At 29.6% G+C, this 15,837-nt stretch overlaps 4 protein-coding genes across 4 annotated transcripts; all 4 read left to right on the top strand.

Annotated features, from left to right (window-relative positions):
- The first annotated feature begins 6,108 nt into the window (after positions 1-6,108).
- Positions 6,109-6,414, top strand: LOC115713862 (MFS18 protein-like). The gene has a single exon (XM_030642345.2). The coding sequence runs from the start codon at positions 6,109-6,111 to the stop codon at positions 6,412-6,414; it is 306 nt and encodes a 101-aa protein (XP_030498205.2).
- A 3,222-nt stretch (positions 6,415-9,636) lies between these two features.
- LOC133037189 (uncharacterized) lies at positions 9,637-10,373 on the top strand. Its single transcript, XM_061114050.1, has 2 exons — positions 9,637-9,811; positions 10,030-10,373. The coding sequence occupies exons 1-2, from the start codon at positions 9,637-9,639 to the stop codon at positions 10,371-10,373; spliced, it is 519 nt and encodes a 172-aa protein (XP_060970033.1).
- A 1,071-nt stretch (positions 10,374-11,444) lies between these two features.
- Positions 11,445-11,801, top strand: LOC115713864 (uncharacterized). The gene has a single exon (XM_030642347.2). It carries the CDS (start codon positions 11,445-11,447, stop codon positions 11,799-11,801), a length of 357 nt encoding a protein of 118 aa, XP_030498207.2.
- Positions 11,802-14,895: 3,094 nt separating this feature from the next.
- Positions 14,896-15,589, top strand: LOC115714691 (uncharacterized). The gene has a single exon (XM_030643445.2). It carries the CDS (start codon positions 15,012-15,014, stop codon positions 15,351-15,353), a length of 342 nt encoding a protein of 113 aa, XP_030499305.2. The 5' UTR covers positions 14,896-15,011; the 3' UTR covers positions 15,354-15,589.
- Positions 15,590-15,837: the final 248 nt, after the last annotated feature.

The following is a 15,837-nucleotide window of genomic DNA, read 5'->3' on the forward strand; positions in this document are numbered from 1 at the left end:
TATTTTATTTATTTTTATATTAAAGAAATTCATACTTATACTTATACCCAAAATTGAAGCCACTATTTAACACCGCCGCATGTGAACTCTCCAAACCCACAAAACTCTAAAATCAAAATTCTTAAACAAACATTACTTTTCAATCACCACCATTTAATACCATCAAATTTTTTAGCACCGTGCATAATTTTCCAACAACTGCAGTGGACTTTTTGACCCTTATATTAAAATGATCGTATACCTTAATGCAAGCTAAAAGACAACATCAAAATTCTCAAAATCACTGCCATTAGTCGATTGTCATTCTCCAAAAGCCCTAAATATCTGTCGGCCTAAACTCTCACATCTACCCTAATATCCTAAAATAAATAAATTTATATAGTGCATATGTGTTTTAGGTAAGAAAACTAGAAGATTTAAAAAAAATGATGGTCTATATATGGAGAAAATAGAGCTTTAAGGGTGATGGTGTGGCAACAGTTTTTCGTTGAGAGAAAGATGAAGAAGAAAGAAGAAATGAGAGTTTAAGATGTGAAATTAGGGTTTTATAGACTTATATCTTCAATTATTATGAAATAATCAAAGACGTATAGGCCTCCACATGTATCTAATAGGGTAGGATAGTGGAGATCTATGTCTTTGGTTATTTCGAAATAAATAAAGACATAGGTCTGCGATTTCTTTTCCTTTTCTCTATACTTTTATCTTAAGATTTTATATTTTGTATCGTAAAAAATTAAAAATATACACCATATTTTTAGTACTAGTAATGCAAGATTAATTTCTGTTAAATAAAGAACATTCTTTATTTCCTGTCAAATAAAGTATATTCTCTCAATCGAGTCATTTTTTAATATTTGCTTTTCAACTGAAGTTACAATGAAGATATCATGGCATCACGTGATTGATCTACATGTATGTATCTGACATTAGGGGTTCATCAAGCTGTCTGTATACATGCTTCAAAAAACTAGTGGGGCACACCAAACCCTTGCAAGCTTCTAAAGTTGAGGCCCTATTTTTTTCTGGAAGCATAAAACATACCATCTGGCAAGCAAACAATACACTAGGGGATAAATGTGTGTAAGGTGTCGCTCCGGCTACTATGCAGAACTCCACGAAGTAGCATCTCAAAGGAAGATGGGCACCCATCTCCACATAGCCCCAGCTCCAAACAACAAAGCCTCCTTCACCACATTGGATCAGCAATGACAGACAATTTGTTCTAAAAAAAGTCATGGATTACTTTCTATCATTTCATCGTCTCGTACTTTTAGAGGTTGTTATAAGCCTAGAACTTGTTTTTATATTGATCCATCTCCCATGAAAATGAATTTAAGACCAATTTTAGAGTAGAAGCTTGCTCCACCATGACATTTTCTCCGTCTCCTTCCATTTCTTCTTGTTGAGATTTGCTAGACATTGTGAAAGTTGAAAAAAGTACCAAGCAGTTCGCTACCCAGACTAACTAAGATAGTAAGGGCATGGGAGAATCCTCCCCATAACTTCTTGGGTGTAACGTCCCCGCTTCAAGCCTCCATTGAGCCCTTACACCCACGGAATGAATGGCTCTTATACACGAGTACGTCACTCTGGCTGCTTCCTGGATCGATGACTGACCCTACAGACCAACACAAGTGTTTCCAGCATGCGTTGTCCTCACTCACATGCTTCCTAGGAAAACTTCCCAGGAGGTCACCCATCCTGAAATTACTCCCAGGTGAAGCTTGCTTAACTGTGGAGTTCTTTCGTGATGGGCTACCGAAAAATAAGATGCACCTTGTTGATATAGGTAGTACCAATTAATCCATTTAAACCCTCTTCAACTGTGTAGTCCCATACCTACACAGTCTCAAAATCATCCCACTTGACCTTCCCCAGGCGATGTGGGATTCAACAGCTTACCCGGTGTTTCCCCTTACGGATCATGGGACTACTGACTGTCACAATCACCCCCCTTACGGGGTCCGACGTCCTCGTCGACCACACTTCCGGCTGGGTCAAGGCTTTGATACCATTTGTAACGTCCCGCTTCAAGCCTCCATTGAGCCCTTACACCCACGGAATGAATGGCTCTTATACACGAGTACGTTACTCTGGCTGCTTCCTGGATCGATGACTGACCCTACAGACCAACACAAGTGTTTCCAGCATGCTTTGCCCTCACTCACATGCTTCCTAGGAAAACTTCCCAGGAGGTCACCCATCCTGAAATTACTCTCAGGTGAAGCTCGCTTAACTGTGGAGTTCTTTCGTGATGGGCTACCGAAAAACAAGATGCACCTTGTTGATATAGGTAGTACCAATTAATCCATTTAAGCCCTCATTAACTGTGTAGTCCCATACCTACACAGTCTCAAAATCATCCCACTTGACCTTCCCCAGGCGATGTGGGATTGCACAGCTTACCCGGTGTTTCCCCTTACGGATCACGGGACTACTGATTGTCACATTGGGTATGTCCCGACCTTATTCACTATCCATAAACAAAATCCTCATAGAGTATTTGTTCCAGGTATTAGAAGCAGGAACACAAGAATAAAAGAAACTAAAAAGCTCGCATACTATCCAGAACCATAAGGGTTCTGGATAAGAAAATAAAATTTTTGCGAGTATTTCAACAGCAAGATAGAATTTTCTAAGACAATTCAACAAATGAATTTAACTTCTACTAATTCTTGAAGCTATTTAAGAAGTTATTCAAAACATCCTACTCCTATCAATAATAATATTCCTAGCCAAAAGCCTAAAGTCCTAGTTCTCAAACAGTAGATAACCCACATATAATCTCAAGCAGTAATCTCAAACATGCAACAAAGTTTGAAAAAAAATTAGAAATAAGAGGATCTCAAGTGAAAATATAGCCTAGGGGAGCACACACTTACGTCGAAGGATGGTTGTATGAGAATTCTCTTAACCAGAGGATCTTCGAGTCGATCAAGCCTCTCTGTAATGGCATTGGTCTGGTCGATAAGGGGGTCATTTTAGAGTTTATATCCAGATTTTCAACTTCCTCTGGTGATGCAGTCAAGATCACTGGGGGTGGTGTGCCTGAAAATTCTCAAGTTTTGATTCGAATAAGAAGAAGTTGAATACAAAAATATATATCACGCTCCAAAGTGGTTCGATTTGTGCACGATTCTAATTATGGTTGTTGGCTCTCAAAGGTTATGGGTTTGAGAAAGAAAATTTTAAAATTTTGGGTAAAAGTATTAAAATGTGGTGTTTAAAGGTATTTATATCTATAAAAGACGATCCATGCAAATCTAAGTCAACGGTCAAGCGTTATCCTCCCAAAACACAAAATAGATCCAACATCTAGGAAGGCCATTCGTTTAACATTTAGTGCATTATTTAGAATCGAGGTGAAATCACACTATGATATTCTCCTCAAAGTTTGTGCAAAAATTAATAGTCGTTAGTTTACTTATTTTGCCACACACACCTCAACAATTGAATAAGATGCCTCGCGAGCCAAATAAACAATGCCACGTCAGATCTTAAAAGCGAATAAACAAAAACTATCTTTCACATTTAGTTTTATTTGGAAAATTGTATAGGTTCCACCTTTAGCCTCCACATATGTACACCTATGTAGACTGAAGCAAACTTCCACAATCCTCAATATTCTGGAAGCTTGGGGGTAAATATTATTCGTATTTCTAGCAAGGGATACGTGGATTCAAGAAAACTATTTAAAACCCATTTGTGGGTCCTAAACGACATGAACTAGGTCGAGCCCAATAACACCCTGGCCTTTTGGAAACACTTCTCGCTCAAACGAGTCTCTGCCAAGGCTAGTCTGTATCCAGAGAGATCTTAGCTCTATGTAGCTGGAAGAACCTATCAATGTATACGTGGAAGCCAGCTGTAGTTTTCCATTTATTGTTTCGAGCAGAATAAAGAAGTCACTCTCCTTAAATCTCAGACAGAGAATAATATCAAGCTAAAATAGGGAACTACATAATTGTAGATCAAGCAATTAATATATAATTAATTATCCACAATATAATAGGGCAAGTAGTAACAGCTGTGACCGTGATTAACATGTCAAGTCAGTATATATACAATCACTGCCTCATGGGCTGGGCTTCACTTGATAAGCCCAAAGTAATATATTATTTGTAAACAATCCATTAGAGGAAAAGGGTAACTAAGTATAACTTCTATACTCTATAAATGCGCACTGAATCCTTCACGCGAAGGGTTAGAATTTTTTAAATCACAAGCTTGAGAAGAGGATAGAGTGATCATATCATTACAATTAGGGGTGAGTAACGGTGAGTTTGGTCAGTTTTTTACACACAAAAAAAAAAATCTAAAATTCAATTTTTGGTTTTCATGGTTATAATATCCCAGCTTCATCTTTCATTTTTTTTTTTAAAAAAAACAAATCTTTAAATTTGCTATAATTATTTAGAAACTTAAAAAACTAGAATATTGTATCAAAAATCATACAATTTAAGAACAAAAACTTTCTTAGTTAAATAAATAATGTAAAATAATTTTTTTTTTAATTTGCTCAAATTATTTGTGCTACTATAGTATGGTAATGAGTTATATTAAGAAACTCATATTACTTTATGAATATGTGTATATAATATATAAATACATCAAATTATAATAAAATAAAGCAATGGAGAAGTGAAATTTTAAATGAAAAAGATAAGAAATAAGACTAGTTTAATAAAATTGTATATTAAATATGTACAAAAATAATTATATTATATATGTATAATCACTACAAGAAATGTCACTAGCACATTTTTGTGCTGGCAAAAGTTTGGTATTGCGCTGGTAAAATAGAATTTACTTCTAATGTGTTGGCAAAAGGGGTTGGCAAATCAACGTTGGTATTAGAACTTTTGTCAGCACAAAATGAAAAGCTTTGGCAAAAATAACTTTTTCCAGCATATAAATGTGCTGGTAAAAGTGTTAGATTTTAGCCACTGTAAATGTGCCCCGTAAAACTTTGACCTTTTTGTCAGCGCAGTTTACAAAATGCACTGGTAAAAATTTACTTTTATCAGCACAGTAGCGAACTGTGCTGATGAAAATGGCATTTCTTGTAATGAATGTATAACATATATGTTCGGTCGATTCTCAGTTTAATCGGTAGAACAACTTTTACAGGAGAACTTTAGCATTGCCAAAGATACGACCTTTACCGGCCTGTGCTAGTAAAAGTCAATTGTCCAATAGTTAAAATTAATTTTTGTCCCTTGTTTTAGTGGCGCACTCGCTTTTACTGGCGAGTCAATGTGTCAATAAAACATTTTTTTGCTGATATTGTTGATTTTGCATGAGTAAAAAACTTTCTATCAACGAGGATTTACTGATTAGTTTTGCCGGCATAAAAAAGCACTGACAAAAGTACATTTTCTTTTGCCGTTGCAAACAGCTATTTTTGCGAGCACAAAAATGCACCATAAAAGTGTTGTTTCTTGTTCTGGATACGCTAAAAGTCAAACAAAAAAAAGTGTACATAAAGAAGAGACATAAATGCTTTTAGTTGGAATAAAGTTTCTGAAATGGTGTAGCTAGCTGAAATTTAAAGAGGTAGTTTAGAAAATTATAATATACAAAATAGGGTTGAGAGTAAGAAAAGAGTTGAGCCAACTATATCTGACATTGCATTTATTTTCGACATCATGTATATGGCCACATGTGAATGTTATTAGTTACTAATGATAAAAACACAATTATTAATTTTTTTGCCTATTAACAAATAACTTAAAACTAATTAAATACTAAATTGAGCAAATATTTTGATCATGACATGAAAAGCTAGGGTTTGGTTTTTAATCATATAAAAGCAAAAAAGTACTCCATGCTCATCATATATAGTTTCTACCCACTTCACACAAGTAATCATAAATATTGTGGTCCATATAAGAATTGCATTTATGGAGATGATGAGCTAGCTAGCTATAGACCCATACTTTTTCTTTAATAAAACCCTAGCTAGCTCATTCAACACACACAACCACACCCATATACTCATCTTCAGAATCCCCTATAAAAAGGAGCTTACATCCATTGTAATTGCCACACACAACATCATCATCATCATCATCATCATATCAAAACATATACATTATTATCAAAATGGCAAAGTGGTGCAATGTAATCCTAATGGTAATTGCTTTATTAGCAATTATTGAAATGGGAACAACTAGGGCAAGAGATTTGCCTACCAATAATAATGGTGGTACTCTTACTGACCAAAAAACCTTTGGTCCTTTCGCTCCGGGAGGCAGTGGCGGCCTACCTAGCTTCGGCATGCCAATTGGAGGAGGATCAGGGCTACCTAGTTTCGGTGGAAGCGGCGGGGGACTCCCGGGTTTCGGTGGATTGGGAGGCTCTACTGGTGGGAATAATTTCTTTGGACCTCCTTCAACAACAAGTCCTTGAAAGTGTTATGATTGTTTATTATCATAATCTATATAAGTTTTGGTATTGGAACACTACTTCTTTCTTTATTATTGAGTTTTTAATTTGGTATGGTATGTGTTCATGACTCGTGTGTGTATGTTTAATCACTCATATTTAGTGTTTTTATTAATGTTGTAATAAGATCTTATTATTACCACTATGGCTTTTTGTATGTGTTCCTATCAGTATTACAAAAAAAAAAAAAAAAAAAATTATATAACATTTATCTTTGTTAAGCTTAATTAATAATGTCTATTATTAATATTAATATTATTAATATAATTTAATCTTATTTTTCGATCTCTTACTCGATCTCTCTATTGATTTACCGTCTCTTCGCAACGGGTCTTTTTATTTTAAAAAAATAAAAAAATTATTTCTATTTCTTCTTCTTCCATAACCACATATATATACTTCCCTTAATGGATCATAATATATAATGTTCTTATTCTAAAGGTTGGTTTGGAACGTCGTATTAAGTCGTATTGTATTGTATATATTATATTGAATTGGATTACATATCATATTTTTATATAATATTATGTTAAATTTTAATTTATACTAAAATATTATATATTTAGGTATATAATACATATAGTTTTATATAAAAATATTCCATAAAAGACAATTTAATTAATATAATATTAAATACAATAGAATATAATACGTCGTACCAAACCAACCCATATTATGTCTTGAGGCTTAAAGTACTGACCAATAAATATATGTGGTAGACCTGTTAGGAAAAACAAATATGCATTTATTTACATTAATAAATTATATATAATATTATATATGGGATCCGACCGATTACAAAACTAAGAACACTATAATTAAGTATCGATATCAACACGACCATAATGTCTATATATATATTTGTAATATTATAATAATTTATAAACTATATATTATTATTTGGCACTTTAAAACACATCAAAATTTGAATCCATGGTGTGCATATAGTAAGATAATAAAAATAGGATTATGCGTGGTAATTAATATTATTATTGCTGACAAAAAGAGAGAAAAAATGGTAAAAATTAAAGTAGTGGTAAATTGTGCATTTTTCTGATATTTTTATTTTCTATTATTAATTATATATCGGGTTGGTATATAGTACTATAACCATCACTAACAAATTCACTGGTCATTTAGAATATTGAATGTGTAACGTATAATTACTCTTTAATTAATATTTACATACTTCATATTAATTTCTACAGCTGCCTAAATATATATGTTTTTTTTTAATTTCAATTACACAGCATTAATTTATATTAATCACATTATAAAATAAATAGGGATTATTTCACAAATACACAAAAAACAATAAAAAAAATTACAAAAAATACCTTTCACGAAATTTTAAATAATTTTATATTTTTTATTTTATTTATAAAAAATACGGTTTTTTATGGTATACTCTTGTTAATTTATTCTTAATTTTTTATTATTTATATGTTATTTAAATGTTATTCTTATATTATTTTTATATATATTTTTTTTTTGTTATTTCTATAAAAAAAAATATAAAATTATAAAAAAAAAAAAAAATTCTTCAAACATAAAAAAAAAACATAATTTCCTTCCAAAAATTATACCTTATATAATTATTTCAAATAAGTATGAGATCTATGAACTCACTACTCTGACAACTAGACATGTACATTCAATTTTCCGACCCATCAACATAATTATTGCCTATAAATAAGACCACACATGTCACTCTATAAAAGATTCAAATTTGGTTATTAAGCATATACACTCAAAAACAGTAATATTACACACCTTAAACACTATAACAAATTGTGAATGTTTGCAGTTTTTTATATTATTTATTGAATTAAAAAATAAAGAAATTAATATTAAATTTCACTAATAATTATAGTTTGCTATAATCATTGATATTTGATATTTTAAGCTGTCCTTTAATATTTTTCTTGTAAAATCTCATGTGACTTATTATTTTTTTTTTTATATATTTTGATCTCTCACGTATGCATATATTTTTAATAATTTTAATAATTAAATAAATAAATATGTTTATGAGAAAAACATGATGATTTGTTTTTATAATTAATCTGAAAATGTGGTTGAACCGAACCCTGAACTCAAGTAAATAAACCCAACTACCCATTTACACCTACTCGTTTCATATCTTTCATGGATATTAATGCATGGCTGAACCAATTTATTTATTATTTATTATTATTATTTTTTGAACAAATTTATTAAATCTCTTAATATATAAGTAGTCGTATAATATTATGTATATGTATATATACATTTGCTGGAGAATAAGTTGTATTATAACATTAAATATATATATATATCATATGTATATATATGCAAGAGATCGCGATATATGATCACCCCAGAAATACTTTATAATTGAGTGTTTTGTAATAAAATAGATATAAAAAAATTTATTAGCTAAACAATTTTATATAGTCGCAGAAATAACTATGAAATATATTAATGTGCAATTATAAATGATTATTATTGTCGCAAAATCATAAATTGATATTGTGTAATTATAAAATTAAGTGAAATTATTTACAAATTTTAATATTTCACATTATTAATTTGATAAATTGAACTTTTAATAATTAAATTATTAATACTACACGCCGCGAGTTGGAAGAGGTAATAAAGAACAATGCTGTTATATGAACAGCTCATATATTTATTTTTTCGAATTTAACTAATTTAATTAAAGTCGATCGTAATTAATTTTAATCCAGCTCATATATTTATATATATAATACATATATGCACGTGATAATAATTTTGATATTTAAATAAATTGTCATAAAGTTCGGAGACGACAGTCATACATGCTAATTCTATGTATTCTATTGTCTTTTCTTTATTAATTATGTCTGAAAATTATTAAAATTGTAAATTAATAATGCTTTAAATAATTGAGAATTCATTGTTTGCCCATATACGTTTCAGAAAATTTAATTGAATAATTAATAATCAACCTATATATGTTTGCCCATAATCAAACAATAACAATCTTTTTTTTTTTCGATTCATTATTAAAGAATTTATTTAGGGCAATCACCACCACGTATATTATTAGAGTTGATCGAGATTTCACTAACTTAAAAATAAGCCAAAATATGATAGATAAAGTGATAATAACAAATCTTTAAGTTATTTAATGAGTAAAGTCAATGTTCGAGGCATAATGTTATGGCAAAGGGATCGACATGCTTATCTCCAGAACGATGGGTTAAGCCGCCTTTGGGAGCGTATAAACTAAATGTTGATGCGTCCTTGGATGTTAATTCTAATACTATAGGCATTGGGGCAATAGTTCGAGATACTACTGGGAATGTGCTGGGATGTCTATGTAGATCCTTATTTGGTATAGTTTATGACTTTAAAATATTATGATATTCCTAAGATAGGAGGGTGTAGAGTAGTTGTGTTGGGATTATGGTTGGACCGGAGGGAGACTTTTCCCTCCGGTATATGGTTATTGTTTACCGGATTTGTAATTTTACTTCTTTTGTTGTTGTTTTCATTTATTAGGATTGGAATTTTTTTCTTTTTCACTTATTCTCTGTTTGTTAATTTTTGTAGGGAATTTTACAGTCATATTAGCAGAAGCTGTTGCATTAATGGTTGCGTTGGATTGGTCTCTCACTCTTGGTCTTCCTCTTCATGTGGTGGAATCAGATTGCTTAGCCTTGGTTTCAGCTCTCCCAAAGCGTTTTTCCCTTTGTAATGAACTTGGTTCTTTATTGGATGATATTGCTAGTTTGCTTTCCAGTTTTCTTGAGGCATTCCTAATTCATGTTCGTCGTACAGCCAACAAGGCTGCTCATGAATTAGCTGTGCATGCACTTAGGGTGGATGGTGAATTGGCTTGGATTGAGGATTTTCTCTCTTTTCTTATTGATGTATTAAGTTCCGATTGTTGTTAATAAGAGTTTAATTTAAAAAAAAAAAAAAGTGATAATAATAAAGATAAATATGTAAACCATAAGTAACTTTATTAGTTAGTTAGTTTGTCATAGGTTACAACAATAGAGAGGTTCAATAATTGATTTGTTTAGCAATGGTTTTGGTTAAGAATTGAAAAATTGAATCTGTGTACAGTAAGTTCATGGTCTCATATTTATAAGTAGAAACTAATTATACTTTACCTCTCTCATTGAGGGTTTCTAATTGATGGTTAAGTGTTTTCTCGGATCCTAATTCACGGGCCCAATGAGCCAATCCACTAAGAACTACGACCTAGGCACTAGAGCCCAAAAGATGAGACTATGGGCCCTCCTTGGTGGCCCATACTCAACCCGACAGTCACCCATTTGGGTCTTGGCCCTCATCTCCCTTCCAAAGCAAATAATGACACGTATCCTTAATTAAAAAAAATATGAACCAACAATAGCATAAATATATATTATATATATAATATATAAGATATCCTTAATGTATCTAATTATATTACTAATATCCTTTCAAAAAATTATATTACTAATATAATATCACTTTCGTAATACTATTTATATATATATAATAAACCAAAAACAATAAAATATTTGTGTAAAAAATGTTCAATATATTTGTTAATTTATAAATGGAACTTATAAATAAAATAATTGTACATAAATAATTGTTAAATAGATGATATATTTGATATTTTAATTCATTATTATTCTACGTATAATATATATATACGCAACGCTATACTACTCTCCCAAACGAGATCATATTTAGTTTGTTTAACAAAAATAACATCAATAATATGGTCCATGCATGGAGATATGGAAATTAATAAGATGATGAGCTGATATTACCTGGCATACTTTAAACCTCATTCAACACAAAATTAATTATTATTAACCACGATCATATTCATATAATTCCATCCCTATAAAAGGGCATGATTCATATTATTTGAATCACTTCAAGCAATATATTATATTACAAAATAATACATATTATAATTAACTGTGCTAAGTATATATATCAAGTGAAAAAAATTTTAAATTATGGCAAAGTTGTTTGTAACCCTAACGGTGATTTCTTCATTATTTGTAATTGTTCAAATGGGAACAACTACGGCTAGAACTTTGCCTACTACTACTGATCATGATCAAGTAGTAGTGGCAGATAATCAGGCTAGCGCGGCCGGTTTTAATGACCAAAAAACCTTTGGTATTTTTGCTGGCTCCACCGGGAATGGCGACGGCAGCATTCCGGCCAGCGGTGGTCTACCCGGTGTGTTTGGCGGTTCAATTGGAGGCCTGCCTAGCTTTGGTGGGGACAGTGGTACTTTTGGGACATTCCCGGGTTTCGGTAATACTGGATCCAATGGTGATTTCTTCGGATCTTTTCCTCAACCTTGAAAGTTTTTTTGATTAATCAAATTATTATTAGTTATGGTTTCTTTTCTTTCATTATTTCAAATGTTTAATTTTGTGTGTGTAATTTAGTATTTTCTAGTCAAGTTTGAACTGTGTTAAGTTGTTGTTTGGTTATAATTTGGTGTGTTTGTATGGCAATGAGATAATAAAAATACGCTTTCACTTGTTTTTTTTTTCTATATAATTACATAAATTTTAATATTATCATACATATGCGTTTATTATATTGATGTAGTAATAATAATTTAAATTTAAAATTTATACAATTGAAGGGATGGTTTAGTATATAGATATAAATGATATTCAAATTTTAGTACATATATAAATGATGAGCATTATTAAAAAATAAAAATATACAATAATTAGTAAAAAGTTATATGATATTCATATAACATGTATCATTTTTGGTTTATAACAATATATAATTATTGTATAAATACGAACACATGAGACCACACATACATATAATTGGTGCTACTTCAATCTGAATAATATTAGTATTTTGAACGTAAATAAAATTAAATATAAGTATTTTGAGATTTATTATACTGCGGATATTGGAATCTTTTTAATTTGGTTTTAATTTTTATTTTTATTTGTTAAACGATTTGAGAATTAAGCGGTTTTCTATTTAACTCATTTTTCTAAATCGTTCCAATTAAAGTACAAATTATTATTTTAATCGATTACTATATTAATAAAATTGCATTATTTAATAAAAAAAAAACATTTCTTTCAGCTACCGGACATAAGTACTTTAAATTTGGTTAGAAACTGCTTTTAAAAATAATTGGTGATATATTTGTTAAAATAATAATAATAATAATAATTAGTAGTAGTAGTAGTAGAAGTAGAAGTAGTAGCAGTTGATGATGACATTTAAAAATGCAATCTATTAATTTGGTAGTTGACTTGACCATAAATGTACGTGTGCATGGAAGACAGGTTTTATTCAAGTCCAATTTCTTTAAAAATTTTTTGAGCCAATATATATATACATACTTATATTTATTTATATTTTTAGTTTTTATTTTTACGATGTCTATTTAAAAAATTTTATAAATAAAAAAAAATACTTATTAATTTTTTAATTTTTAGGAAAAAATAAATATTAAAAATTTTAAAATTTTAAAAATTAAATATAAAATTTAATAATATTAAAATTAAAAATAATAATATTACAAATAATATATTAATATTTATATATATTTGAATTAATTTAAAATTAATGTAAGTTGAATTAACCTAAAACAAATATAATTAATATTTATATATATTTAAATTAATTAAAAATAAATAATATTAATATTTAGGGCCTTTTTTATTTTTACACTTCTAAACATTTTTTTTTATATATTTTTATAGAATTCTATATAGAAACTCATATTGCAACTAGCACGGCAACCTAAATCGCAACAAAAAATCATATAGAAACTCCTATTGCAACTAGCGCTGCAACTATTTTAGAAATTCAAACCGTAAATTTTAAAAAAAAAATTAAAAAAACAGTATATATGGAGTAATTCTCCTAATATTTATATATATATATTTATAAAACTAGCCCTACAAATATAGTTAAATTTAATGGAATATTCTTATATTTTTAAAATATTTTGTTAAACTAACAAAAATAAATGACAGTTATAAATTAAACCAATAGAAAAAGTTAATTTTATAGTAGTGTTTATGCATTATATATAAAAAAAAAAGCTTAAAACCTATTAAATTAACCCAAGTGTATTTGAATATATATATTTTAGTTAGAATAATACTAAAAAGGTACTGGTAGTGCTTAGCATTATCCTATGTGTTAATATTACTATTGGTCTAACTAAATATCAGATCTCATATAGTTTAATATAATAATTTTTAAATAATAGTATCGCTAACCAATCGTAAGGTAACATGTCTAAAAATACTAGGTACTACCCGTACTCAATAATAACATGTATGCATTAGTATGTATGTATATTAGTACTTAATAACAATAATTTATCCATTAATTAATATAATATGCAGATGAAGCATATAATAAGTGGACCGAACATTGTTATGTTTTGTTGAGGAAATTTATGCAAACTTAATTATCTTTCATGTCCTAATAATTGCTGCTGATATCTACTATCATATTATTATCATATACATTTATTTAGGCAGCTGTTAAAGAAATAATTACTCTAATTAGTGTGAGACCAGATTAATTGGCTACGACTATATGTTTGGTACATTTTGAAAAGTAAAATTTAGTAGGGAATTAAAGAAAAAAAACTAACAAAATAAAACTTTATATTGGTACAGAAATTTTGTTGAGTGAATCAATTTTTTTTAAGTAAACCAGATATTCTCTATCTACTTGTGAGACTTTTTCAATTAAAATTCATCTGATTCTAATCTTCACATCAAATTTAATTCTCTTTATAATAGAACCAATTGAATATATAGTTCTCAAATTCGATCCAAAGGCCTTATTATTTATTAATTAATTAACATTAAACATGGTATATATACAGCAGGTGGAAGAGTGTATATAGGTGAATATATAATTAAACATGTTTTTGAAATTTATTCAACTTTGAATTATGTATGCCCTTTAATAAACCAATTAATCACATATATTGATCTTTCCAATACTTGAGCACTAAAATATATATGGCAAGTAAAGAAATATGCTCTCATAGCTCACACAATCTATCTAATGAGAGAACAAATCTGTGTTTCAAGATTGATATAATTAAGGACAAAGCTTAATTACTATATATCCATCTTTGACCTGATCATAACCCTCTTTTCTGATGTTATTTAAAGCATCAAATCCATTTTTGACTCTAATTAGTAATATCAATATTGCTAAAACTAAGTATATAACATGTCATATAATTTAATATAATAATAACTTTTAAGACATATCACTAATTAACCGTAGGGACATTTTTAAAAAATGCTGTCGAATATTAAATAAACATATATAATATATATTAATTATACATATCCACTGTGCTACCAATAATGATAAATATAATAATTCTATCCAACTCCAGAAAAGAACTTTGAAGATCGAAACAACTGTACCCATCACTCTTTTTTGGCTATAAAAACCCTTCCATATAGAACCAAGTATACTCATCAAAAACAAAATATTTATATTAATAATAATTTTGTTACTTACTAACTAGCTAATAATAAGAATTAATTATGGCTTGTGGTAAGTGGTACTCATGCATTGTGTTGGTTCTTATTGTTCTGAGTGTAGTAGCTGCTAGAAATGTGCCAATGGACAATAACAAAGGGCTTAACGATCAGAAGAACTTCCTCTCTTACGGGGGTATCGGTGGATACTCCGGTGTTGGCAATGACGGACTCCCAATTAGCGGGATGGGTGGCGTCATTGGTGGAGGCGGTAACGGTTTAAATGGGGGGATTGGTGGTGGGATTGGACTTGGTGGTGGCAATGGTGGACTATTTGGTGGACTCGGCGGTACTGGTGTTGGTGGTGGTGGTGGTGGTTCTGGCTTTGGTGGTGTTCCTTCCCCTTGAATTTTATTAACAAACAAAAGTGATGATCATGAAATTAAGAGTTATGAGTGAGTTTTTTGTTTTGTGATAAAGAGTGTAATGTGTGTGAGAGTCTCATTTGTTAGTTTTAACAACTTAATTATATTTTCTATAATCCAAGGTTGATTATCTAAGGGTTTTATTCTTTAACCAATGTTTGTTTTTTGTTTTCCATATGTAATATTAAAACCTATATAAATTAAGTTACATTTTTGTTATCTGATCAGTGATTATTAATTAATTTATATATAACCTAAAGCCTATCTCTATATAAATTTATAAAAAATGATAAAAGATATTAGTGGTGTATAATATTTTTTGAAATGTTATATTATGATTAGTGTAATTAAATATTGAATTTTATATAATTTAATGTAACGAAATTTATAAAATATCATTAATATGAGTCATCCTAGCTAGTTAAGGTCCTACGAAGACTATTAAATTCCCGCCATGCAAACAAAAA

This window comes from Cannabis sativa, chromosome 4, assembly GCF_029168945.1.
Source record: "Cannabis sativa cultivar Pink pepper isolate KNU-18-1 chromosome 4, ASM2916894v1, whole genome shotgun sequence".
NCBI lineage: Eukaryota > Viridiplantae > Streptophyta > Magnoliopsida > Rosales > Cannabaceae > Cannabis > Cannabis sativa.

Coding starts and splice junctions, on each gene's coding strand:
- LOC115713862 (XM_030642345.2), top strand. CDS start 6,109: ATGGCAAAGTGGTGCAATGTAATCCTAATGGTAATTGCTTTATTAGCA.
- LOC133037189 (XM_061114050.1), top strand. CDS start 9,637: ATGGCAAAGGGATCGACATGCTTATCTCCAGAACGATGGGTTAAGCCG. Junction 9,812..10,029: donor TCTATGTAGATCCTTATTTG/GTATAGTTTATG, acceptor TAATTTTTGTAG/GGAATTTTACAGTCATATTA.
- LOC115713864 (XM_030642347.2), top strand. CDS start 11,445: ATGGCAAAGTTGTTTGTAACCCTAACGGTGATTTCTTCATTATTTGTA.
- LOC115714691 (XM_030643445.2), top strand. CDS start 15,012: ATGGCTTGTGGTAAGTGGTACTCATGCATTGTGTTGGTTCTTATTGTT.